The sequence below is a fragment of the Podarcis muralis genome, chromosome 4, assembly GCF_964188315.1.
Source record: "Podarcis muralis chromosome 4, rPodMur119.hap1.1, whole genome shotgun sequence".
NCBI lineage: Eukaryota > Metazoa > Chordata > Lepidosauria > Squamata > Lacertidae > Podarcis > Podarcis muralis.
The window spans coordinates 73,839,106-73,865,600 of record NC_135658.1 but is presented as its reverse complement, the minus strand read 5'-3'; the positions used below and the strand labels follow the sequence as shown (position 1 = coordinate 73,865,600).

The 26,495-nt window shown below is 43.6% G+C and overlaps 2 protein-coding genes across 3 annotated transcripts in view; one reads left to right on the top strand and one right to left on the bottom strand.

The window, feature by feature from the left end:
• The window catches only part of GABRA5 (gamma-aminobutyric acid type A receptor subunit alpha5), a 71,011-nt gene that overhangs the window by 17,590 nt on the left and 26,926 nt on the right, over positions 1 to 26,495 (top strand). For both annotated transcript variants that reach the window (XM_028727834.2, XM_028727835.2), the window contains exons 3-6: positions 382 to 503; positions 3,280 to 3,347; positions 3,466 to 3,686; positions 20,857 to 20,939. In XM_028727834.2, the coding sequence (XP_028583667.1) occupies positions 382 to 503; positions 3,280 to 3,347; positions 3,466 to 3,686; positions 20,857 to 20,939 (494 nt within the window). The remainder of the gene's footprint in view (positions 1 to 381; positions 504 to 3,279; positions 3,348 to 3,465; positions 3,687 to 20,856; positions 20,940 to 26,495) is intronic.
• GABRB3 (gamma-aminobutyric acid type A receptor subunit beta3) overlaps positions 1 to 26,495 on the bottom strand; it is a 198,258-nt gene that overhangs the window by 151,656 nt on the left and 20,107 nt on the right. The window lies entirely within an intron of this gene.

Sequence of the window (26,495 nt, the reverse complement as noted above, 5' to 3'; positions counted from 1 at the left end):
GGCTCTAGCTCCACCTACTGTTGGCCTCCCTGCCTTCCACCCTATCAGTTCCAATGGACACCAGGCACCACCGGACCTGCCAGGAGATTCTGATTTACTCCTGGAAAAGAGGAAACAAATTGTACCTAGAAGCCCTGACAATAGGGTGAATCACGCTTTTTGCAGTGCATCATGCTCATGTGTTATGCATGTTATGGGGCACCTGTGTGCATGACAAGCAAAGTCCAAGAGCAACCAAGCCATTGGATTTTCCTGCAGTCCTTGTTTAAGCTATCCAGTCTCAGATGCTTATGAGATCGATGGCACAACCTTTAACTCTTTAGCTGTCTCTCCCAGTTTTTATTGATGTGTCTTCTCCACTCTCCCCCCCCCTTTTCGCAGCTTCTCACAGATGCCAACAGCTTCAGGGAAATATGATACCAATGATAACATCACCATCTTCACTAGGATTCTGGACGGCCTGCTGGATGGATATGATAACAGGCTTCGTCCAGGCCTGGGAGGTACAACAGATGTTCCTACAAGCATGCCATTGTAGGGACAAATGCTTAAAACAGCATGCAGTCATGTCCCAGTAAGAGATGACCAAAGATGTGTTTAGGGAGCAGTGGGAGATGGTTAAGAGATCTCTAGAAAGTAGCAGAAGAGTGCCACAAAACCCCCCTGGTGCTTTTGTTTTCTCACTGGTTGTATGTTAAAGATTTCCCCATTTTCAAGTTAGAAAAAGCATCCCCGGCCCACAGAGTTTGTAATCCGTTGCATCCTTCTCAGAGCAGACCCAGAGAAGTCAGATCACCTCCTCAGTGTGTACGTTGGCCTTGCAACCAGACAAGGAAGTTGGGGAGGGTGGGAGGAGAACACTGATTTTAAGTTATAGTGGCTTTGCTGCAAGTCCGTATGAAAGCCTCTTGCCATACTGTTTATTATTTATATCTCACATTTTCAGAGATGCTTCAATATAGATTTAAAGCAATACAACAACAAAAAATGAGAAGTGAACAATTAAACAACACCAGCCACAATGTAGTGGAGACCAAGTAATAGAATGACTTGTCAAAGGTTGCAAAATGACCCAGTAAATGAATGCTTTCAGTCACTTCCTAAAGGCCACTAGGCATTACTGGAACAGGAACAGGAAGTGAGTTCAGCTGTCAAGGTGCCACCACTGTCAAGGCCGTGCCCCTCACAACCATCCACAACCCCTTCAATAGTTTGAGTAGTCAGATACTCTGGACAGCTCCATACAGGCTCAGGCTGGAGACTTCATAAAAGCTCAGATGTTTCTTTACCAGCAACCATAATCAGAATAAACCTTAAATAGGAAGCACGGATCTATCCCAATATCTAGCTCTGCCTTTGGTGAGAGATACCTTTTCATTTGAAGAGGATCCTCATCCACTGAAAAAGTGGAGTTTGACCCCAGGGTCATCACACTTACCTACAGAGTAGGTCCTTCCTTTCAGTATCTGGATAGAAGTCTTATAGAATATTCCCTATACAGTGGTACCTCGGGTTAAGAACTTAATTCGTTCTGGAGGTCCGTTCTTAACCTGAAACTGTTCTTAACCTGAGGTACCACTTTAGCTAATGGGGCCTCCCAATGCCACCATGCGATTTCTGTTCTCATCCTGAAGCAAAGTTCTTAACCCGAGGTACTATTTCTGGGTTAGCAGAGTCTGTAACCTGAAGCGTCTGTAACCTGAAGTGTCTGTAACCCGAGGTACCACTGTATCTGTTTTTGGTTAATTGCTAATCAGTTGCCTCTCAAATCTCAGAATGCTCTATCTTGTAAATCAATAACCTAAATATCTGATAGTGTTACAATAGCCCCAGGTTGTGATCACATTACCAAGAAAACATCACCAAGATTTCTAGGATTTCCTGATATCTGAAAAGATTTGTCATGTAAAATCAATATACCATATCTAAATTACTAAGCTGAATAGTTGGCAAAACTCGCGTTTGCCTTAATGACCTAGGCTTTGTTATGACGTTATCATTCCACGAAGCAAGCAAGAATAGAATAGAATCCTTAAGGGGAGAGGGGGAAAAAAACCCCAAATGAGCTTTAAGCAGTGTTGAAAAAGATCAGAGCATCAGTTTTTAGTACTACCACGTGAATACTAACAAATGCAGCCACTTGTGAAATTTGACATTGTTAAATGTTATCATTTAATTTTACCATTCCAGCTGTTTTTGAAGCTGGGCAGACATAATTAATGTCCTCTTTGTACCAGAGCTAAACACCACTCATTTTATTCATTCTTCTGATGGTTGTGGGGACTGGGCTGCTAATGCAGGCATGCAGAAACATGGTGTGTACAGTGACCCATTTTCTTTCAATGGAAGGGCACCTCTGTGTCCGCACCCCTCTTTGCACATCTATTGAAGCAGCCCACACATTCAGGAGCTCCACATCGTGTACCTAGTTACATGTACTTAAAGGTCCTGTCGTGACAGACTCTGGGGTTGCGGCGCTCATCTCGCTTTATTGGCCGAGGGAGCCGGTGTACAGCTTCCGGGTCATGTGGCCAGCATGACTAAGCCGCTTCTGGTTTTGGGGCCAGCATGACTAACGCCATTTACCTTCCTGCTGGAGCGGTACCTATTTATCTACTTGCACTTTGACGTGCTTTCGAACTGCTAGGTTGGCAGGAACTGGGACCAAGCAACGGGAGCTCACCCCGTCGCAGGGATTCGAACCGCTGACCTTCTGATCGGCAAGCCCTAGGCTCTGTGGTTTAACCCACAGCGCCACCTGCATCCCCCTACATGTACTTAGGCCTGCTGAATTGCCAGACTTCCTTGCTTGCATTATTCTTGTAGGCAGAGGTGATCTACTGCTGCTACAGTGGTACCTTGGGTTACAGACTCCGCTAACCCAGAAATATTACCTCGGGTTAAGAACTTTGCTTCAGGATGAGAACAGAAATTGCATGCCGGTGGTGCAGCGGCAGCGAGGCCCCATTAGCTAAAGTGGTGCTTCAGGTTAAGAACAGTTTCAGGTTAAGAACAGACCTCCAGAACGAATTAAGTTCTTAACCCGAGGTACCACTGTACGTACTTCTGCAATGTATCTTTAGCATCAACAGTGCTGTCCTCAACACAGAAACAATATGGTAATTGCCCAGAAGCTGCATAGCATTAAATGGAAGAGTCAGGATGCCACTGAAAGGCAAAACCCTTCTTTGCTTTGCTATTGCCATAAGATTAGGTGCTCCTCAATGCAAATTGCCAGCTGATGGAGCAGTCTTAATTGTTTACATTTCTTTGTTGTAGAGAGAATAACAGAGGTGAAAACAGACATCTTTGTCACCAGTTTTGGCCCTGTGTCAGACACCGAAATGGTAGGTTGCAATGCTGTGATTCTAAATGTCCCCTGCTGCTATTTGCTAGAATAAGCTGGAGGACTGGTTCATTCTTATGAGCTACGGCACTTATACAATGGTTTCTGTTTTACGCCAGGAATATACTATTGATGTATTCTTCCGGCAAAGTTGGAAAGACGAAAGGCTTCAATTTAAAGGTCCCATGCAACGCCTGCCTCTGAACAACCTCCTTGCCAGTAAGATCTGGACTCCGGACACCTTTTTCCACAATGGTAAAAAATCTATCGCCCACAACATGACCACTCCTAACAAGCTTTTGCGCCTTGAGGATGACGGGACCCTCCTCTACACAATGAGGTGAGGAGGAAGATTGTGGGTTTCTTTTGACGCTTGTTCTGTGATAGGTCTCCATTTGTGCTGCCCTGTGTTCTTCACAGGAGAGTCAAGGGGGAAAAGTCTCTTGCATAGATTGATGAGAACATCAAAAGAAAGCAGAAGGCATATAATCATGCCTTATAACTAGCAATTAACATACAGCTTCAGAACAATGCCGATCTTTTTTAAAAAATTAGCTGAAAAGTAGATGATGCAGACTTTTCTTTCTTTCTTTCTTTCTTTCTTTCTTTCCAAAAGACCAGTACTTTCCCATTGTATTTGTAGCTGTGATTTTGATCTAAGCCAGAAAGTTGAATCTGTCACTGGTTTGGTACTTATTGAACAATCAAAGACTAGGTATTTCTTTTCTTCCTTGACTTTTACTAATCCTAATTAACAGACCATGATGTTAAAGCCTTGGCGAGCACATGAGAGAGGCTTCATTTTAGCAGGTGCCCTTTTTCAGATCAAGCGAGTGCTTTTCAAAAGTCTTTGTGAGTTAGCTCAATATCCATATCTTTCATAGCTCTGGTCCTTTCTGATCTAGTGATATTGGAAAGACATACTTTTGCACTGCAATTTGTAAAGGTGGTGGAATGGATTATAAGCCTCTCTGTGGCCTGATCATTATTAATTTTTATTCTCATTGCTAATAAATAGGATGGAATGTAAGCCCCTCTATTGCCTGACTGTTGTTGTTATTGTTGTTCTAACTGCAAATAAATGTTCTGTAATAGTTGCTTAGGAGTAACAATTGCATCAGAAGTGTGGTCACACAGACAAAAATCTATAGGAAAATTAATGCATTGCATATCATGTACAGATGCCGGTAAAATATGATTAATGACAAATGATAGTCGCAAACTCTGGAATTGGCTGGACTTGTAATAGTGAACTTATTATGAGTTCTTCTCCCATCTCCTGAACTCATTAGGAACTCAAGTAAAGTTTCGTCCTGGCTCATCGTGACTTTGCTAGCACCATCACATTTCTACTGATGCAGACATCCTTTTGCAAAACTTATCTGGAAGTGGCTGCAGCAACAAAAAAAACCTTCCTGTGAGGTTTCTGTACCTATCAGAGTTTTCTCATTGCTAGTAACAGCATGGCTAAGAGAGTGAGCTATGATTCAGGAAGTCTCCAGTTCACATCTAGCTTCTGCAGTGAACCTCCTAGGTGGCCTTAACCAAGCCGCTCTCTCAGATCCCTTATCTGACAACTCACAACTCTGGACCAAGTTACCTGAAAGTCTATCTCTGTCTGTATAGATCTGTAAGAGCACTTAGATCACCTGATGCAATTCTAGCTGTGGCACTGCATCCTAGAGAGTATCGTCGTGCAGTCACCTGAGAATGCTTGCCTCAGAGAGCAGAGCCCTAGAACCCTTTGAGTCCATTATAGTTTAAGAGCACCTCCTCAATTCCTATCATGGTTTGCAGCAGGGAAGGACTTTCCCCACCCTTTATGAGCCTGATCGCTGCTTCACCAGAACCTTGGTTCCTCGTGAGGAAGCCAAAAGGTGTTGCTTCCTAGTAGAGCAGCGGTTCTCAACCTGTGGGTCCCTAGATGTTGTTGGACTACAACTCCCATCATCCCTGAGCTCTGGCCTTGCTAGCTAAAGGTGATGGGAGTTGTAGGCCAACAACATCTGGGTATCCACAGGTTGAGAAAGGCTGTAGTAGAGGATTGACTCCACTTGGCTCCAGAAGCAGAGGGAATATATTCACAGATAATCAGAAGCATTCCTGTCGGGTTCTTTCCCCTATATTTGAATCTGTTCTTAGCCTCTAAAGGTGGGGCACCTTTTCTTTCAAATTATTTTTATTAGTTTTTCAGATTCTTACCAATCCAACCAAATTACTTTAATTTAATACAATTTCTTTTTTTAAAAATCAGGTTTCCCACTCCTGTTGTAAACATATGTCCATCTTTTCCTCCTGTAGCCACATCACCTCTTCATTAATATCCATTTTATCCTTCACTTGTGGTTGTCCATTCTTATAGCCGGCCATCATTGCCTCCTTACAGACAGCACCTCGGTTATTTCTTAAAAATATAAAATCCATTTCATGTGTGTAGTCAGGGCTGGATTTAGGTTTGATGAGGCCCTAAGCTACTGAAGGTAATAGGTGCCTTTATATGTCCAGCTGTCCTTTGTCAACAACAAATTGTCGCTGTTTTTTGTGTTGAATATATGCTATATGGTAATTTATGGACCTAATAGGTATCTAAAGCCATTTGCACATAACAAAATATGTATTTTATCAAAGAAATTGTTGAACTGAAATACAATTAAGAAGAAGTATATTAATAGTGAAATACAATTAAGAAGAAGTATATTAATAGTGAAATAATTATTAAGCTCTAACTTAAAATGATTTTGCTGTTGCTGTATGTAGGTTTTATTTTATTTGTTATTTATCTTATATTTTGGAAATGTGCATCCATTTTTTTTCTTTAATTTTTTTTGGGGCCCCACAAAGAGTGGAGCCCTAAGCTATAGCTTGTTTAGCTTATACGTAAATCCGGCATAATCGGATAGCTACATAATGTGTAGTCCTACATAATCGTTATTGTCTCAGACCCGGAGTGCTGGGAGAGTTAGTTCTTATCTTCCTTTGTTCCTTTGTTCAGTCTTTGCAGTGTTTACAAAGTCACATTCCAACTCCCGCTGTTCACCATTTGCATGCAGGTTGCGGCTATAAATAACTCACAGATTACGCGTCCACTCTCTGCCATTAAAATTCCACTCTGGAGTTCTTCCTCGGCATGTAGCTGAAGACAAAGTCTTTTCTCAAATACAGTGGTACCTTGGGTTACATACGCTTCAGGTTACATACGCTTCAGGTTACAGACTCGGCTAACCCAGAAATATTGCTTCAGGTTAAGAACTTTGCTTCAGGATGAGAACAGAAATTGTGCGGTGGTGGTGCTGCGGCAGCAGGAGGCCCCATTAGCTAAAGTGGTGCTTCAGGTTAAGAACAGTTTCAGGTTAAGAACGGACCTCCAGAACGAATTAAGTTCTTAACCCGAGGTACCACTGTATAGCCTCTTGTCAGATCAAGCAGTGGCCGAGGAGTGGGGCACCTTTTTGACCTGGCAAGCCAAATCTTTAACTCCCCTCACCTCACGGGCCAACTTTGACAGGTGGGTGTCAGGTCTGCCAGTCCTGTTTGCAGTGGTGGCAGGCCTCGCTGGGCCTCGCCACAGTAGTGGAGGACCTTGCTTGGCCCCATGGCTTCCTCCCAACAAACATGACTTCACACGTGTATGTCGCACGTGTGACGTCATGCGCACATGACGAGCCTTTCCCCCACCCCCCATGACAGGCAGAACTCGGCGTCTCTGTTTAAATTCTTTTGATATTGTCTGCTGCCATAATGTAGCCTTGAAAGGCATCCCTCCTCAAAGCTGAAGCTCTGCAGCCATGAAACTTCAAGTGCTTCATTAAACTCTGGCTCTGTGACAAAGTGTCATAGTTGCGAGGATTCAGTACAGGGCACAGAGTAAGCAGCAACAGCAGCAGTCAGATGAAAAAGGGCCGCCACTTAGCAGCAAGATACAATGCCGCTGGAAGAAGAAACATGCATGATTAGAAGGCAGTCATTTCTGTTCGTGTGCCACTAAGCCACGGAGTGCAGGCCCAGAGCGGAGTTCTAGAGGGCCGCTCTAGCCATTGCACTCTGTGTCTGGTCCATGCTGCTGGCCATTCTTATAGATGCTCTTCGACAGTGGCTGTAGGAAGAGGCTCCTTTGCAGCATCCTGCTGCTGTGGCACCTGTAGGTGCTGGGTTTGTTGTGAGTCCTCCTGGGTAGCTTTGTGGGACATGGTGGTTGAAGCTTTGTAGAGGAAGAGGAATCAGTGGTGGTAGCAGACCACAGAGGGAAGATGCAGCAAGGGAATTGGGAAGACATGGTTTCCCATCCATTACCTAAACCATTGCCCAAAGCTTGTTGAAAACTTCTGAAAATCCTTCAACGTAATGATAGATTTGTTGTAAATATTCAGTTTTGTAGTGCAGAAAATTGCCCGAATACAAAGGGCTCTGCCATTCACAGAACTTCTGTGAGAGTGAGAGTCTAGCCTATTCATTTCAGTCTTACTTTATCTTATCTGTATCCCCAGACGATTGGGATCCAAAGAGCTCCCCCCCGCTTCTAACTTATTTTCACAACAACCCTGTGAGGTAGGATAGCCTGAGAAAGCAGAAATGTTGGGAGTAGGTATCTTGGGTGCTGAAATGAATGTGGCAGATTTGGGTTTTGAGGACAACCCAATGTGTGTACACACTATGTGCTAGATGAGAATTAAAGAGTTGTATCAGGCTGCCGTTTGTGTTATTGCTTCCATTTTGGGTTGGGAAATCCCTGAGTAATACATAATCATATCAAAATGCCTCTGCAGAGCTGGGCTGCATTTAGAACATCACTTCTTTCATCATGAGTGTTCCTGTGATATTTTTCACTGGCAGAAAAAGTAATGATAACATGCACCGGTTTGTCCTTAGAGAAATAGCTGCTAGCTGTAAAATGTCAGGTTTCAAAGTGTGATGTCTCTCTCTGTGTGTATACAGTATTAGCAAGTCGCTTTCCCTCACATTTAGTAACCATGGTGCAAATTGAGAAAGCCCTTGTTATGCCTGAGAATTGTTCCATTGTTTTAAAATTCAGGCTGACTTTGTTCAGTAATAAAGCTCGGTGTGACCCACCAAAACCTGTTTTGGGCTTGACCAGCCACATGGTTTAGCAGCCCTGGAGGTTATTTCTATGAGATCATTACAATTCAGAATTGAAATCCCCGCTTCTGTGGATGCAAGTACATGCACATTTCATTTTAAAATGTACATAAAAATTAAAATGCATATAGAAATATATGAGTGGGGGTATTAAAATCATTCAATAAATTTTAAAGCCTAGATAATGTTGGACACCAGTCAGTAAGGATACTGAAAATTTAGATTTAATCTAAGTGAACTGAACTGAGTTCATTCAATTAAATTCAGCACTCCTCTTCTAACATCTATTTCAGAAGCATATACAAGTATTGCAGACTTGTAACAAGGTCAGCACTTAAATTTTCCATTCCATAATGCACAATTGCTGTAATTTTCTGCATAACCATTATGGTCACTTTTAGAAAGAGAGAGAGAGAGAGAGAAAAGAAAAGAAAAGAAAGCCACATCCACAAAGTTGGAGTTTTCGTAGACTGTTTGTGTAGTACCTTTGTGTAGTACCTTTCTTGAATTTGAGCTGGAGGATGTGAGCACTAAATTAGATACAACATTATTCACATATTTAACCCTTGTGTGTCTGATCTCTAAAAAAAATAATGCAGGAGAGACTAGATCAATACAGTGGTACCTTGGCTGTCAAACGGCTTGGCTCCTGAACAAATCGGCTTCCGAACGCTGCAAGCCCGGAAGTGAGTGTTCCGGTTTGCGAATGTTTTTCGGAAGCTGAACGTCCGGTGTGGTTTCCACAGCTTCTGCTTGAGCGCAGGAAGCTCCTGCAGGCAATCGGAAGCCGCACCTTGGTTTTCTAATGGTTCCAGAAGTTGAACGGATTCCCGGAATGGATTACATTTGACAGCCAAGGTACCACTGTACGGGTATCTGGATTAGGACCATAGTGGAGGTAAAGGCTTAAAAGGGTATTGCTACAGAATACATTTTAAGCACACCCAGTGCACATTTAGAGCAATGGTTTCCCCAAAAGAATCCTGGGAACTGTGGTTTGCTAAGTGTACTGGGAATTATAGGAGGAAACTACACTTCCTAAGATCCTTTGAAGTCATGTGCTTTAAATGTGTGTGGTGGATCTGCCCGTGGTCTCCCTCCTGGGCTGGCTTCAACCATCACCCTCTCCCCAAGCTCAGAGGACAATTCAGGTGAGGTGGAACTGCTGCTCAAGGAGTCACTATCCACTGCTGTGGGATCTTCCGGGTCAGAAGACATTGCCTGCTGTAGTCCTTGGCCTCAGAAGAGTGGTACCTCAGAAGTGGTACTAAACCATCTTGAATGGTTTAGTTGACGAACAAATCGGCAGGTAGCTCCTGCAGCCAATTGGAAGCTGTGCCTTGGTTTTTGAACACTTTCAGGAGTCGAACAGACTCTGGAACAGATTAGGTTCGAGAACCAAGGTACTACATTACTCCCAAGATGTTCCTCTTTAACCAGGCCTTGAGCTGATTCATATTATGCTGCCTTTTAGATGTATCTTGTGGGAGGGGATGTTATTGTTTTGTTGCTCCTGGTTTAGCTATTTATTTGGGCTTTCTGTATTTTTATCCTGTGAACTGCCCTGAGATCTTTCAATGAAGGACTGTATATAAATCGAATGAATAATAATAACAATAACTAATAAAAGAATGGCTGTAGCTCAGTGATAGAACATCTGCTTTGCATGCAGAAGGTCCCAGGTTCAGTCCTGGCACCTTCAGGTATCACTGGGAATGTCCCTAGTCTTGAAACGATCCACTACCAGACAGTGAAGACAGCACTGAGGAACATGGACCAATGGTCTGCCTGATTGGATACAAGGCAGCTTCAGATGTTTCTATACAAACACCACAGCATAGTTGCCAGTGGCTGCATAATAAGGCCCAGACTGGGCTGGGAGGCTGGCAGCAGGAAAAGGGCTGGCCAGCCTTCTGGTCACCTCAGAAGGCTTCTGTGCCTTGCTGAGACAAGGAATTTTCTCTCTGGGAGAATCCTCTAGCTAGCAGGGTGCTGTCCAAGGTGCTTACAACAACAGCCTCGCTTGTTGTGACCCCACTCTGCTTTATGTAACATGACTGTACCCAAAGACTGTACAGCAGGCTTCCATTGAGCTGAGACAGGACAGGACACCTCCCTCTTCGTGTGCCAATCTGGTGCCCCCACTTTTTAAAACACAACAAAACACATGCACACAAGAGCTAAAGGCACACATCTTGGTTGCTTTGGGATGATCTGCTGTGTTGAGCAGACAAAAGGGCAGGAAAAGACATGTGCCAACTCCGAATCGATATCAAGTTTCCTAATCCTTCCCGTCCCGAGTTCAGCATCAGAATGGGCTGCACTGCCTTTAGAGACACACAGTTGCCCATGATAGCTGGCTCCATGGGAAAATGTTGGGTGAGAGGTTATGACAGTTCTGCCTATTATTATTATTATTATTAAAAATACACTTATTAAAAAGTTACACTTCAGCTTTGCCCACTGCCGTAATACCACAGAATGATCACTCCTATCCTCAATCCCTCATCCCTGTCATGTTGGTTCGCCAAATACTCTCAGTAGGAACCCAACTACTGATCTGGTTTACTAGACATTTACAATCAATATATCCCCTCCACAGATACCTCTGTGATGATTGTGGTATTAAAATATCCTGTTCTTCAATAAAAGAGAAAAAAAGGAGACCAAATTGTGTTAAATGTATTTTTTTACATGCCTTTGATTATTTGCTGATGGTATGTGGGGCGTTCTGATAGAGCAATGCTCCAGATGTTATTAACCCAAGCATCTATTAGTATATTGGAGGTTTTCTTCCTGCCTGTGTTTGAGCGATGATGATGATGCCTGGTTCGTCCACCCAAGCAACTGCTTAAGATATGTTCTTAATGGGCTTAAGATGCCCATTATTTGATTACTTCAGCATTTATGAACCAAGAGATAGATTGCATTTTTAAATTTTATTTTACTAAGTATTAGTTTAATTACTGGGAAATAAGTAAATATATTTAGAACTGAGCCACACATCTGATTTAGCTGGACAAATGGACAGTAAAAATACTAAGCTGATTGTAAAGCAATATGACCAGCATGGTCACTTGCGGAGTAATTTGATTTCTAATAAGTGTTTGGAAACTGGCAACATGAATTTAAGATTGCATCTTTCTTTTCAGCCCCTAGAGGGGAGCATTGTCCGTTTCTAAATTTGGAAAAAGCGGCTTACACAAAGAGGAAAATCTATACAAAATGCTAACAGAAACAGCTCTGGTTTTTGTGGCATCCAAAAGGTTTGCACATAGAGAAAGGAAGAGTACCAGCAATGAGCTTTTATTAATATTTCTGTCCAGAAATGCTAATTTGCATAGCATATCAGAAATGAAACTGGAAAGTGAGGGGGGCATGGGAATATTGATACAAACACGACTTTCTATTGATATGTAAGTGGGGAGAAAATAAGCAGGATTCTTTTCTTTCCGAGAAAACCACTATGCTTGTTGAACTGCAGAACAAAGATGCAAACCTATGATCTGATGAGCTTTAAATGTTCATTTTACAAAACTACCTGGTTATTTATTTGCCATTGAATTTGGTTGTAGGGAAGTTGAATTTATGAACCATAACCAAGCAGTCGGTGCCATTTGCACATGGGAATATTCGACTTGCCTTAATTGTACATTTCAAAATAAAATAAAATGTGGGCAGCTGAAACTGAGTGCAATATGTATAATGGCCACTTGATGGCACCACAGGCATATCTTTGCTCACAAAGTCCTGGCCCAGTAGCTGTGCTTATTAATGGAGAAGAACATTTTCAAGGCTTGCGTCATGTGCATCATTCATGTATGTGCGTATGATGTTCAGAATCAGGTGCACTTCAGTTCTAGGCTCCCATAAATACATTTAACAGAAACTTTATAGACACCGTAATGTTTACTGGGTATTAGAACGAATTAGTGTGGAATTAAGGAGCTATTTTTAGTGCTGCTGCTGCAGCACGACTGATTTTTCCCCCTTCCTTTAAAAAAACAAAAACAAAACTTACCTTAATTTTTAAATCGGTTGGTTCTCTGCAGAGACAAACTAGCATGCCAGATGTTTTCCCAGCCCGGCTGTGTAATCCCTTGTAGGGTATAACAGCGGCTACCCCAGCTGCCCTTCAATAAGTACAGACATTATTCCCATCAATAGCTGCTTCTAGAGAAGCTTTTTCATTTTAATGCATGGGGAGTGAGTTAGCCTTTTCTTTTTCTCATCTTTGTTATTAGTGTTTTGGTACACCTGATGTAATCGCATAAACACAAGCATGAGAAGGCCCGTGAGGCAGTAAAAACCTAGCGTGAGGTAAAGAGGCGTCCCATTAACGTGTTAGGTACTGAACTCTCACTCTCTGAGACAATATTCAGGGCTCGCAAGGTAAGGGCAGTGGCGTAGCGTGGGGGGTGCAGGGGGGGCCGGCCGCACCGGGCGCAACATCTGGGGTTAGGGCAAATCCACGGGTTAGGGGGCGCAAATCCACAGGTTAGGGGGCGCAAATCCACGGGTTAGGGGGCGCAAATTACTTGCCTTGCCCCGGGTGCTGACAACCCACGCTACGCCGCTGGGTAAGGGAGATGGTCTTGAGCCTATCAGGAACTAAAAGCTGGGCTAGATAGAATCTGCCAATCTCCCTCACCCCAAAATATGACTTTTGACTCATGTTGCTTAATATTTTGTGTGGCAGCAAAGGATTAAGAGATTATGTGAAAATCGGCCAGTATTTTTTATTCTGCTGTCACACACACACAAACATAAACAAAACAACAAGCCAATGTGACTTGTTTTGTGTATCAGCTTGATTTCTTATAAGGATTTAAAAACTGGTAGCATGAATTTAAGATCATGAGTGTGTGTGGAGGGGGGGGAGAGAGAAAGGAGGGAAGGAAGGAAGGGTATTTTGCATGCAGGCTAATGATCCAGTGCCAATTGTTTCTGTATGGAATGAGGTACATTATTTTCCCCACTCAGCCTTTTCCATTAAATTTCCAAGGTCCTAAATTGTTTGATTGAATATATGTCAAATGTATGATTGACTTCTAGGTAGTAAAAACAAGCAAACCTCAAAATGCACAACATAATAGATGCTTCTAAGGTTTTTTACAGTAGCTAAAAGATGTGGTGGGAAAAACAGATTTTAAATTATATTTGATTAGGTGGTAAAGGGAAAAATCAATCCCTTTATCTTGCCCAAGCAACCCAAAGCAACTTGCAACCAAACACAAAAAAGCAAACAACAACAACATCTCACATAGATACATTAAAACCAAGGGGGTGAGAAGGAGGAAATACGCACATTAAAAACATCCCAACCACTTCTAAAAGGCCATAGACAGTTGATGGCCAAAGGCCTGGGTATAGAGGAAAGTTATTGTCCGGTGCCTAAAGATATATGAACCATTTAAGGCTTTATAGGTCAAAACCAGCACTTTGAATTGGGCCCGGAAAATAACTGGTAGCCAGTGCAGTTGGACCAGGATCGGTGTCATATTCTCAAACCGTCTTGCCCCGGTGAACAACCTGGCCACTGAATTCTGTAGCTGAAGTTTCCGAACCATCTTCAGAGGCAGCCCCACATATGTGTTGCAGTAATCTACCCTAGAGGTTACCAGAGCATAGACACCAGAAGTTAGGCTATGCCTGTCCAGATGGGGTGCAGCTGGGCCCCCAGCCGAAGCTGATGGAAGGCACTCCATGCCACCTGGGCCACCTGAGCCTCAAGTGACAGCAATGGATCCAAGCTGTTACCTCCAAGTTACCTCCAGGTTACCTCCAAGCTGCGTACGTGCTCCTTCAGAGGGCATGTAACCCCATCAAGAACAGGCAACCTCCCTCCCATCCATCCATCCAGTCTAGGAAACCACCCACTAACAGTTCCTCAGTCTTATCTGGATTGATCTTCAGTTTATCAGCACCAATTCCTGGCCTTGTTATGAGAAATGGAGAAATGCTTCTCCCTATCCATTTTCTCCAAACTCTCCATAATTTTAAACACTTTGATCATCTTCCTTCTTACTTGCCTTTTCCCCAAACTAAAAAGCTCCATATTTCCTCATAAGGAAGTCACTCAAAGCCCAATAATTTTGGTTATCCTTTTCTGAACCTTTTCCAGATCAACAATATTGTTTTCAACAGACCAGAAGTATACATAGTCTCCCAGTGTGGTCTCACCATGAATTTGTATACAGTTGTACCTCTGGTTAAGAACTTAATTCGTTCTGGAGGTCCGTTCTTAACCTGAAACTGTTCTTAACCAGAGGTACCACTTTAGCTAATGGTGCCTGCCGCTGCTGCCATGCGATTTCTGTTCTCATCCTGAAGCAAAGTTCTTAACCTGTCAGGGAACTGCCATCGGAGCCAGAGGGAGAGGAAGGGCTCCAGAGGGATGCCGGAGAGCGTCCCGGGAGGGAGAGAAGCAGCACGTCTTCTGGGGAAGGAAATCAGCGTAGCACCAGTGGAGAAGGGGGGCAGATGGGGGAATTGGCGAGGTGGCTCCAAGACTCTTCGCCGGGGACCAGTGGGGAGAGCACGGGTCCTCCAATGCCCACACCCTCCCTGCGCAGAAGGCTTCCACGCAGGGAAAGTAGGCGGAGACTAGGCGTCAAAGAGCTTTTATGCTGGAAGAAGTTCAAGAAACGCCCACTAACGGATTCTGCCAGCGACTGAGACAGCCACGGGCGCGTGGCTGTCCAGACAGAAAGAGTTCACTAAAGCAACCAACCAAGGGTGGCACCGATTTACGCACAAGCAACCCCTACAACCATTACATAACCCAAGGTACTATTTCTGGGTTATTGGAGTCTGTAACCTGAAGTGTCTGTAACCTGAAGCGTCTGTAACCTGAGGTACCACTGTAACAGCATTTGGATACTGGCCATTTTATTTGTAACCCCTTTCCTAATGATCCCTAACATGGAATTCACATTTTTCACAGCTGCTGCACACTGGGTCAACATCTACAGTGAGCGATTCAGTATGATCTCTACATTTCTTTTCTTTCATTCAATTGTTGTTGTTGTTTAGATAAGGCCTGGAGGGGCCTCTGCTCCCCTTCTGCATTGATTAGGTAAAGCCAGTAATATAGTTTCTCTGTAACGCCAAGGCTTAAATTACCCACTGTGCTGAAGAAGGCACCTGCCAGCAATAATAAGGACAAGACTTGTGCCCTTCCGCAGCCCTTGCCATTTGAAGTTTTGAAAGCACTTCACACAAAAAACATACAAATAGTAATTAAGCTTCATCACTGCTCTGCAACAGCAAAATAGTAACGATCGGGTCCCATCCCCCCCAAGCATGGAAATTGGCACAGACTGTGACCGTGAGTAGGAAATGAACAGGGGCTCCAGATTTTCTGAATCACAAATTCACTGGTGGGCGGTGATTGTGCCTGCCCACCAACAGAAGGCATAGAAAGGAGCTGCAGAGTATGAGAAACAGAAAGCTAGAAGACAGACAGGGTGGGTGGATAAATATAGTCCAGTGGGTGGCAGGCATTTCCTTATAGATGGCCTCTGCAAGGTTTGCACAGCTGAAGTCCCCTAAGGTTTAAGAAGGACTTAACACTGAGAGAGATCAAGCCAGGGGGATTTTTTAAAAAACAAGATTAGAGGAAAGTGAATCCCTTCAGGTACACCCAAAATAACCGAACAGTGAACAAAAAGAAAAATACATGAAAATCAATTGGGCTACATACTAATGGTTCAATCTTTCGTTTGCCTTTAAAAAATAGTGCATGGTTTTCTCTTTATTTTTATTTATTTTTTAAAAGTTAAATGTTGCTGTTGTTGTTTTTAAAATATCCCAGCCTCATGTGTTTCTGAACATCATTGTCTACAACTTTGTTGGCCAATTGCCAACTTTTGGGTTTTCTTCTCTTTGACATAGTTGTATGGCAGCCAAATCTTTAGTCACATCTTAAGACTTCTTTGTTGTACTAAATCATTTGCTGTCCTTTGCGTGGATAGATAAGGTGTGATGAAAATCCCTGACCTACAGAAAGGCAGCAAAAATTATGCAACAATCCCTTGCTTGCAGTATGGGGCACTCTGGTTTGCATAACTTTCACAAGCTGTGTTAAGTCCTGGGCTCGCTTGCTTCCTCCCTCTAAACTTCTTGCCTGGTTGGGAAGAGGAGTTCAGAAACTTCTGCTTTCTCTTTAGCAACAGACATGTTGCCTGGCCCAACAAACTTTAGATAACATCAAACCATGGTTTCTGAAGCTGGGTTGAAATCAACTGTCGTTTGTGTTAACCATGGTTCACAGTTTTGATGACATGGGAAGCCATGGTAGACTAAAAACAGAAACGAACGCTTCCCAATTTCTTTATGCTGTGCAGAAGGAGGAGATGAGAGGCTTGTTGTAACTTATGCATGTTTCACTAAACCATGGTTTCTCATAATACAGCCACAGAGCATAGTTTATTCTATTGCATTTCTTTTCTATGTCATACCTCGTGTTGTGTTATACCTCATGTTGCGTTAGGTTCATGTTGCGTCATACGTCGTGTTGCATTAGGTTCATGTTACGTCTTTTCAGCTTGCGAACACGGCAAAATTACACTTCCGGGTTTCACCGTGCGCGCACACACAGAAGTGTTCTGCACACTTCATGCATGCACAGAAGCATTCTGCGTGCTTTGCATATGTGCAGAAGTGCTCTATCACGCTCCATGCTTGTGCAGAAGCACCGCTATAGTTGCAGGCTTTTCAGGGTGCAAAAGGCACCCTGAACAGATCGTGTCCACAACTAGAGGTACCACTGTACAGTTTCTCTAGATTGTGCATAAATGAATAGGAAATAAATGAACGAGGCTTTAATGTATAACCTACTACATACCCTTACAAAAAAAAAAGGTACCACTAAACTTTGTCATGAAATTTCCCCAAAGGCTAGAAACACCTCATTCACTCACATGCTGTGGGTGTGTAACATCAGCTGAGACTCTGTGAAAAGGATGTGACTGGCACTTCTCCATGGCTGGTTCATATGCATCTCAAGCAATTTAGAAAACATCAAGCAGAAACAAGTATCATCCATCACCATATACACAGATGAAAGCTCCCTCGTATAGTGGTTGCACCTTGATACTAAGTCATGATAATGACCGAGTGACATGAAGTTAAGGTGGCAGAAGTCCTATTTAGGTGTTCACAGAACAGGTGAGGGAATAAAGTGTGCAGGGAGTACATTCACTAGTCCATGTCCCCAAAGTCCCTGTTTCTGCTGCCCCTATCCCCTACTTGAGCTTTGTGCAATGAGGTCAAAGATCCAACAATGGATTCTTTGCATGGTCATCTGAACACGCTGAGAATACTCTACAAGATCACCACACAATTGAGGTTTCTTCAGATCTGACAGCTCACCACAGGAAGGTCAGAGGTGAAGGCACCAGATACAGCTCCTCTACCAGGGATGCCAACTTGAATAAAATATTGGGGGGCAGGTAAGTCCCACCCAACATAATTGATCACAAGACACGGCACATACAAACTATTTGAATGACAAGGTCCATCAACTTGAGGCTGGTGGCCCCCTCAAATATTTGATTGGGGGGCGAAGGGACCCTGGCCTGTAGGAGTTGGCTCCTATGTCCTCTAAACTTTACTCTCCTGTGTATTCTTTAAATTCCTATTTAGGGTTGATGAGAAAAGAAGAATGCAGGTTTGTTAGTTGAGTGCTTTGGGAATCTGATCATTGAACTCCTTTTTAACACATTCTTGGTTACTCTCTAGGTTATGTTTCTTTTTAACAGAGATAATTAACAGCCATACATCTTTTTAAGAGTACTATACACATTTGGAGAAAAGTGATTGGATTAGGGAATATAGAATTCTTCCATGGATTTATTTTTTATTCTTATTTTTTTATATATATAAAAAAACAGTTTTCATGCCGCATACAATGTTTTGTGTGAAAGCTCAGGGGACGACTGTTCCTTTCTGCAGATTAATGCTGTTTTACAAGGCTATGCTTTTATAACTTTTCAGAAATAGGCGTTTCTGCCAATGGTATGTTGATTAGTTGTGAGATAAAGCTACCAGTTCACCTAGAATAGATAGATTATGTACCAGTATGCAGAGTGAGGGGGATGCATTAGGAAGCTGATTTTGGGCTCCATGAAAGAGCAGCAAATGGCTAGTTATCTAATCTATTACCAGTATATTTTTTACTGCCAGGGAGAAGGAGAAGGGCTTGGGTGTGGCCTTGGGTGCTATGTATGTTGACTTGAGGGCTAGGTGATTTGCTGCTATGCCTCAGGAAGCAACATGTCTTGGGCTGTCTCCGAATAGATGTATGGAGGGAACAGAGATGAGGACCACTGTATAGATGGATGGGCTACTGAATAAGAGGGAGGGGAGAGGGTGCAAGAAAATAGTTGTAAAATGGCATGTGGGCTTCAGAAATGTTATTTCCACCCTTTACAGCAAGCGTAGGCAAACTCTGGCCCTCCAGATATTTGGGACTACAATTCCCATCATCCCTGGCCACTGGTCCTGTTAGCTAGGGATGATGGGAATTGTAGTCCCAAACATCTGGAGGGCCGGAGTTTGCCTATGCCTGCTTTACAGATTCACAGTCAACTTGAAAACCACTGATTGTTTTGGAACTACCATGAGATGATGGGACCTAATTAATACAGGCACCACAAGAATGTGTTCTTTTGATTGTAGTGGATAGCTGTTAACGGGGTCTGGATCAGAAAGTCAATTCTTCAGATAATAGATTTTGGGGGGAAATAACCTGAGACCACACGCGGGTGGCGCTGTGGGTAAGAGCCTCAGCGCCTAGGGCTTGCCGATCAAAAGGTCGGCTGTGCGCTCCCGTTGCTCGGTCCCAGCGCCTGCCAACCTAGCAGTTCGAAAGCACCCCTGGGTGCAAGTAGATAAATAGGGACCGCTTACAAGTGGGAAGGTAAACGGCGTTTCCGTGTGCTGCGCTGGCTCGCCAGATGCAGCTTGTCACGCTGGCCACGTGACCCGGAAAGTGTCTCCGGACAGCGCTGGCCCCCGGCCTCTTAAGTGAGATGGGCGCACAACCCTAGAGTCTGTCAAGACTGGCCCGTACGGGCAGGGGTACCTTTAACCTGAGACTATAGTTTAGATGTTGTCATTATGGTGCGGTTTAGACCAGCACAGGGAACGACAGAGAGAATAGTTTTAGTGTAACAGTGAAACATTAAACTTGTTGGCTTTTTTTGCTCACACTTGTACCTGGATGTACAGACAATTCCAGACTTGCATTCTGGGTCATCATGCACATAAGCTTGTTCCACCTCTGCCTGCTCCTGTTCTCCCCCATTCCGCCCCCTTTTCTGCCCTCTTCTGGGTCACCACGATGCATGTGAACACGGCCACGTATCAACTGAACACACATAAATCAGTCTAAAAGTAACAAACCATCCTGTTGTTATAATATGAAAAATATCTTCTCTTCCTCCCCATTAGTTAAAGTACCACCAGAGTTTCTGATCAACCAACACTGATTCAGCTTGCAATTTTATTGCAACACCCCACATGGCACTAGGAAATCCTCCTTAGGGTATATTTCTCTAGTTATCACTGACTTCCACTTGCATGACTGTCTCTCAGAGTCCCATTGCTTGATAGCTTACCAGCTAAGTCTTTAAAATCAATGTGATTTTGAAAGTCTCTTAGCAGCATTTGAATGGCATTCACGATTCCATACCTTCAAGAGTTCGTTTGACGTTGTCATTATCAACATTACCTCTACTGTACTTGGAAATGGTGCAGCCACTATAAATATGGAGGGAGTCTTATGGATTAGCTGAACAGCTGCTTTGCCAAAAGAAAAGCCTTTAGCAAAGCGTTGGGGGGTGGGGTACGGAATGAGCTCTCCACCCTTTATTGCCCCAAGTTTGTTAGAAACTGGTTAAAATTTAAGGTGGTAAGGAAACAATTATTGCATCATCAATACATTATTAAAGCTTCTATATGTGACTTAGAAATCATTTGATTGCCATGAGAAGGTGTGGAAAATATGGCTGTGCTTTCACCACCTCTCACACACAACATTTGTAAGGGATTCATACAACCCATGTGTCGAAAGAATGATTGGAGGCAGTCATGGGGCCATGCGGTCTAGTGCAGCCCCATGCCAGCAGCACATCATGCTCCCCTGACTTCTGCACATGGAACGGTCACCAGATGGAGGTCTCCCCACATACAAATGAATGGATGGACATCGGAGGAGCATGGCAGTGATGGGTGGGACAGCCCACACGGCAGTGAGTGAGCGTTGGGTGACATGACCCTGGCAATCCTCCTGCATGATCTATCAAAAGTGTAATGGTCCATGTGGATCCCTGTTTCCCTGGCATAGCTATATTTCTCTGTGCATCAAACCAACAAACCCTGAATTGTCTCTCTTTCTCTCTCTCTGTCAGATTGACCATCTCTGCTGAATGCCCCATGCAGCTGGAAGACTTCCCCATGGATGCACATGCTTGCCCATTGAAATTTGGAAGTTGTAAGTGTTTAATAATAATAATAATTTATACCCCACCCGTCTTGGGGCGGCTTCCAGAAAAATATATAAACAGGATAAAATGTCAAACGTTGAAAACTTCCTGATACAGGGCTGTCTTTAGATGTCTTCTAAAAGTTGGGTAGTTCTGTATCTCCTTGACATCTGATGGGAGGTTGTTCCACAAGGAGGGCGCCACTGCCAAGGAGGCCCTCTTCCTGGTTCCCTGTAACTTCATGCAGTGAGGGAACTGCCAGAAGGCTCCTGGAGGTGGACCTCAGTTTCCCTTGAGCGAGATCAAGGGAGCCTATTTTAATGGGGTTTTTGTGCACCATGAGGCTAACTTAGCTAAATGTGAAGGATCTGACATTGTCTTTGGTTTCCTACATCTGTTCTTTACCATTGTACATTTGATCTAGTCAGTGCTGGGGGGGGGGGGTTAAGAAAAAAGGGGGCTAGTACTCACCATGAAGTTATTCCACATTTTAAAATTTTTTTTTTTAAAAAGGTGATGGTACTCTTGAGTACCTCCAGGGGGAAAAAAGCACTGGAACTAGCAAGGACTAGCAAGGACTTTTTTCTGGCTCAGACCAGCTTCCATAGTTAACTCCAGAGGCAATCATTCCAATGGCAAACCACATTCGCTTTATATACAGTGCTACCTCGGGTTAAGTACTTAATTCATTCCGGAAGTCCGTTCTTAACCTGAAACTGTTCTTAACCTGAAGCACCTCTTTAGCTAATGTGGCCTCCTGCTGCCGCTGCACCACCGGAGCCCAAATTCTGTTCTCATCCTGAAGCAAAGTTCTTAACCTGAAGCACTATTTCTGGGTTAGCGGAGTCTGTAACCTGAAGCGTATGTAACCCAAGGTACCACTGTACTGTGATAACTTTGGCATTTGCAGTCGGGGGGGGGGGGTGAATTTATCTTACAGAAAGTGATCACAGTCAACAGTAGTTGTGCTGTGAGCCACAAGCAAAGTCGGCTGAGGGTCATAGCCACTAAAAGTGAATAAAAATAATTATTTAAAAAATAGCCACCATCATTTGGAAATTTTTGTAGGTGATATAAAAATAGGTTAATAGACTGCCTTTGGTAAGTGTGCCACACATTGCCACGATATCTGTGCTTCAGCTTGCGACTCACTGCATGTTACGACTGTGAGAAAGGGGACCTGGGATGCATTTTATTTCATAAATGAGAGAACAGCCATGTGGCACAGTTATTCATTAGGAGCTGCAAGCAGAGCAGCTAGTCACTGTGAGGCAGGTGCCTGGGGATTTTATATTTATGTGGAAATGATCATTCCATTAAGTCTCAAATTGTGTTAGTATTTACATGTGCACTATTATGGAATGCTCTGTATAGTTTTTCCAGCAGAGACACAAAACATTCAAAGAATTATCTCTGCGGAGAACCATAATGCGCCTTTTCCATCCATTATGGTATGCACAGGTCCAGAAAGAAAGAACTGGGGTTAAGGAGAAGCTATGCTGCATTATGTTCCAGAGCACAATATTTTGGGCATATGGTCTATACGTTCTCATTTGACAGCATCCAGAATGATACCACAGACAAATAAAATGAGAGAGAGAGAGAGAGAGAGAGAGAGAGAGAGAGAGAGAGAGAGGAGAGACAATGGGAAGAAAATGCATAGCCCTTGAACAATTCCATAGCAGCAATAGAAGATGACATATCTGAAGATTATCCTGACCTGCTCATCCCCTAGACTTTACACCCACCCTCACTTCCTGCCAGTTGTACAGTAAACAAGATGTTTGCTTGCTAAAGAACAGAGAGAGAGAGAGAGCAAAATGACCAGATAAGGATAAGAGCAGGAAAAACTAATGTCATTCCCTGGGTCCTGGGCCATGATGCTTCCCAGGTCTTTCCTTTAGAACTTCACTGCCACCAGGTAGAATACAAGGCTGCTTTTAACTGATCGTTATTTGGCAAACTACCCAAGCACATACTGATTTTTGGCCATCACAAAGGGCTGCTTTTGATTATGCTTTCCACATTGCAGTACAAAGCCATGTCCTTCTCATCAGTTGCAAATGGCAGCCCCCCCATTCAGATTGGCAGCCAACTTGGCAAAGTACTTTGAGGCAACAGCAGCCACTGTCTGCTTGGTGTACTTTACGCAGAAAGGTGGCAGTGTGAACACAATCGCAGCCCTTTTACGATACGATACGATAATCTTTATTGTCATTGTCCCATACAGAACAACGAAATTGAAAAATCTACATAAAACATTCTAAACCCAACAAGCCTGCTATCCCAGCTATCTCAACCTGGTTAGCCCCTTAAAAACTCTGATACCCCATTTTTAAACACAATATACTCCCATAGAGACTCCTTACACTGCGCTTAAAACCAAAATTGCATTTGGATAGAAACTGTTTCTCAGGCGGCTAGTCCTAGTCTTTATAACCCTGTACCTTCTTCCAGAAGGCAGAAGCTGAAAGAGATCATTTCCGGGGTGCGTACTATCCTGTGCTATCTCTGCAGCTTTCTCATGGCGCCTGGAAGCATAGATTTGATCCAAGGTAGCAACTGCGGCAAGGGCTCCTTCCTTTAAAAGCTAACTACAGAAAAGTCCACTGCACAAATATCACCTGTTTACGTTTAGATTTCAGCAGGCCACTAAATACTTCTGGAGGGGACTGGGGCTCAAAAAGCAAGACTTGGGATCTATTGCCTGCCTTCTTCAGCAACCCTCTGTCTTGGTTGCAGGGGTGAAAACTTGAATAAAATATTGTGGGGGGCAGGTAAGCCCTGCCCCACACAATCAATCACAAGATGTGCCGTACGCACATCATTTGAATGGCAATCCCCATCAACTTGGAGGGATGCCCCCTCAAATATATATTTTTTGGGGGTGAAGGGACCTCGGCTCCTAGCTTGGCTGCCACAGAGAGAAATCAGAGGAACAGTTCAACGTGTACTTTTACAACAGTGGAGGAGCTGTGCATACACTCCAACACTCCTCAGAGGAAAATAGGAACATTTATCACTTTCCACCAACTGAAACCCCCATCCCCTCTCCCCACTTCACCAGTGGGACACAGCACAGCAAGCAGGCCAACTCATCCTCCTCCCCAAACTCGGTGGCAGTGGCCCTAGTGGGGAAATAGGGACATTCCGGGATCAACACAAAAGCCGGGATGGCTTTCATAATTCTGGGGATGTCTCTGGAATATGGGGACACTTGCAGGGTATGGCTATGCTTTTGAAAGCCAGAGGCTCAACTCCAGTGCAGCAGCCTTATTCTTTTGGTAGACTATCTCCTCATACTTGGGGGTCCTCCAGATGTACTATTTATTGAACTTTCATCCTAATGTATTTGGACATAGCATACAGGAAGGCAGTGGCGTAGCGTGGGGGGTGCAGGGGGTGCCAGCCGCACCGGGCGCAACATCTGGGGTTAGGGCAAATCCATGGGTTAGGGGGCGCAAATCCACGGGTTAGGGGGCGCAAATTACTTGCCTTGCCCCGGGTGCTGACAACCCACGCTACGCCACTGCAGGAAGGTTTTATTATATCCAGCATTTATTGAGCATCTGTTTTGACTTATGTTCAGAGAGCTTATACAGCAGTGGACCTACATCAGACATCTATTCTGATTGGCTTGTGTAGTGTTTATACAGCTTTCGTTAGTCATTCATTCATGCCACACTTTCCAGGGTGTTTCACCATCTCTTTCTTTAACCCCCACAAGTCCTTTTTTTTAATACATAGTGGGTTTGTTGCACTAGGGAGACACAGCACTTGGAGCCACCTTAATTGCACAAACCTAAATTTCCCAGCATGCACTTGAATCCCTTCCACAAAACAGTCTGGAGGTGCCCTTGGATAGCCCTGCAGTAAAGAGTTTTAGAAAGCCAATATAAACTCTAAGTGCTGTTTCTCAGAACCTATTCGGATGCAGGATAGTGTTTTGAAAGCATCAAATGGTGTGGGTTAGAGCTCATAAGGAGCTTTCAGTTTGTCAAACAAAATCAAAGGTGACAATAAAATTACTCATGTGCTCAGTGATCCTCCAACTCTGAGCTGCTGATGAATTCAGCCTTAGCCGTATAATTTGTTTCCTTTTCAACCAGTGCAGGCCATCTTTCAAAAATTCAAAAAATTCAACACGTCTAGGCTCTGACTGAGCAACTTTGTATGTAGGACTGTTTTCCTTTGGGCGACCTTGGCTCTTAAAAATGCAGATGACAGAAACTCCCACTGCCTTGCAGATTTCTAGGTTGATCAAATATAAAGTGCAACAGCAGAAGTGGGATCTCTGCATGCTAACGTGAAGGGACCGGCAAATGTTTAACCTTTGCTTTGTTAATCAGGCAGCTTGAAAACAAAAACAACCACAGCATGATACACTTGGATTTAATTAGCCAATTCAAGAGTATCATGCTCTCATATAAAATATTTTATCTGAGCTTGCTAAAACAGAGGCTTTGCTCTTTGGCCCCTTTTCTCCCCCACCTTCATTTTATTTACAATGACTTTCCTAGTGAAAGTCTTTTTACCATGTGTGTGTGTTTGTGTGTGTGTGTGCCAGAGGGACATGTTGTAGAAGTCAGGTTTACAGTTAAACGGCAGAGTAGTTTGTGGGGAGATGGAGTCTAGAAAGTCCATTGGCAGGCAAATAGCAGGAGGACAATGCAAGGTAATGGGTTGTATCTATCTCAATTTTACTCAGAGTAGACCTATTGAAATTAAGAACCCTAAATTATTTATATTCATCAGTTTCAATGGGTCTGCTCTCAAGAGGAACAACACTGCATATAACCCAAAGTATGTAAGGAAGACTAGATGGAAACATGGTGTACAGCAACAGACCAGTGGGTCACCGTGAACATAGTATTCTTTAGAAAGTGTACTCTTGATAGCCACAAATGTGGGCAGGGATAGGGAAACAAACACTACCACCTGCCTCTTTTGAGGATACCTTTCCCTGAAGTTACACATATGGCCTAGATAGCAGACAAGCAGTACAAGGACAAGGAGATATTACTAAGTTGATAGAACAGGATGTGGGTGGCACTGTGGTCTAAACCACTGAGCCTCTTGGGCTTGCCGATCAGAAGTTTGGCAGTTTGAATCCCCACAGTGGAGTGAGCTTCTGTTGCTCTGTCCCAGCTTCTGCTAACCTAGCAGTTCGAAAGCACACCAGTGCAAGTAGATAAATAGGTACTGCTATGGCGGGAAGGTAAACAGCATTTCCATATGCTCTGGTTTCCGTCACAATGTTCCATTGTGCCAGAAGTGGTTTAGTCATGCTGCCTACATGACCCGGAAAGCTGTCTGTGGACAAAGGCCGGCTCCCTAGGCCTGAAGTGAAATGAGCGCTGCAACCCTATAGTCGCCTTTGACTGGACTTAAGCATCCAGGGGTCCTTTACCTTTACTTTTCTTTTTCTTTTCTTTTTTACTAAGTTGATGTTAGCAAGCAAGCAATGCAAAAGAAAGAAGATAGTATCTTTTCTTGGTTCATCTTCATAATCTTTGCACATTGCCTACCAAAGATTTAGAAGACTCATTCCAGATTTAGCTGTC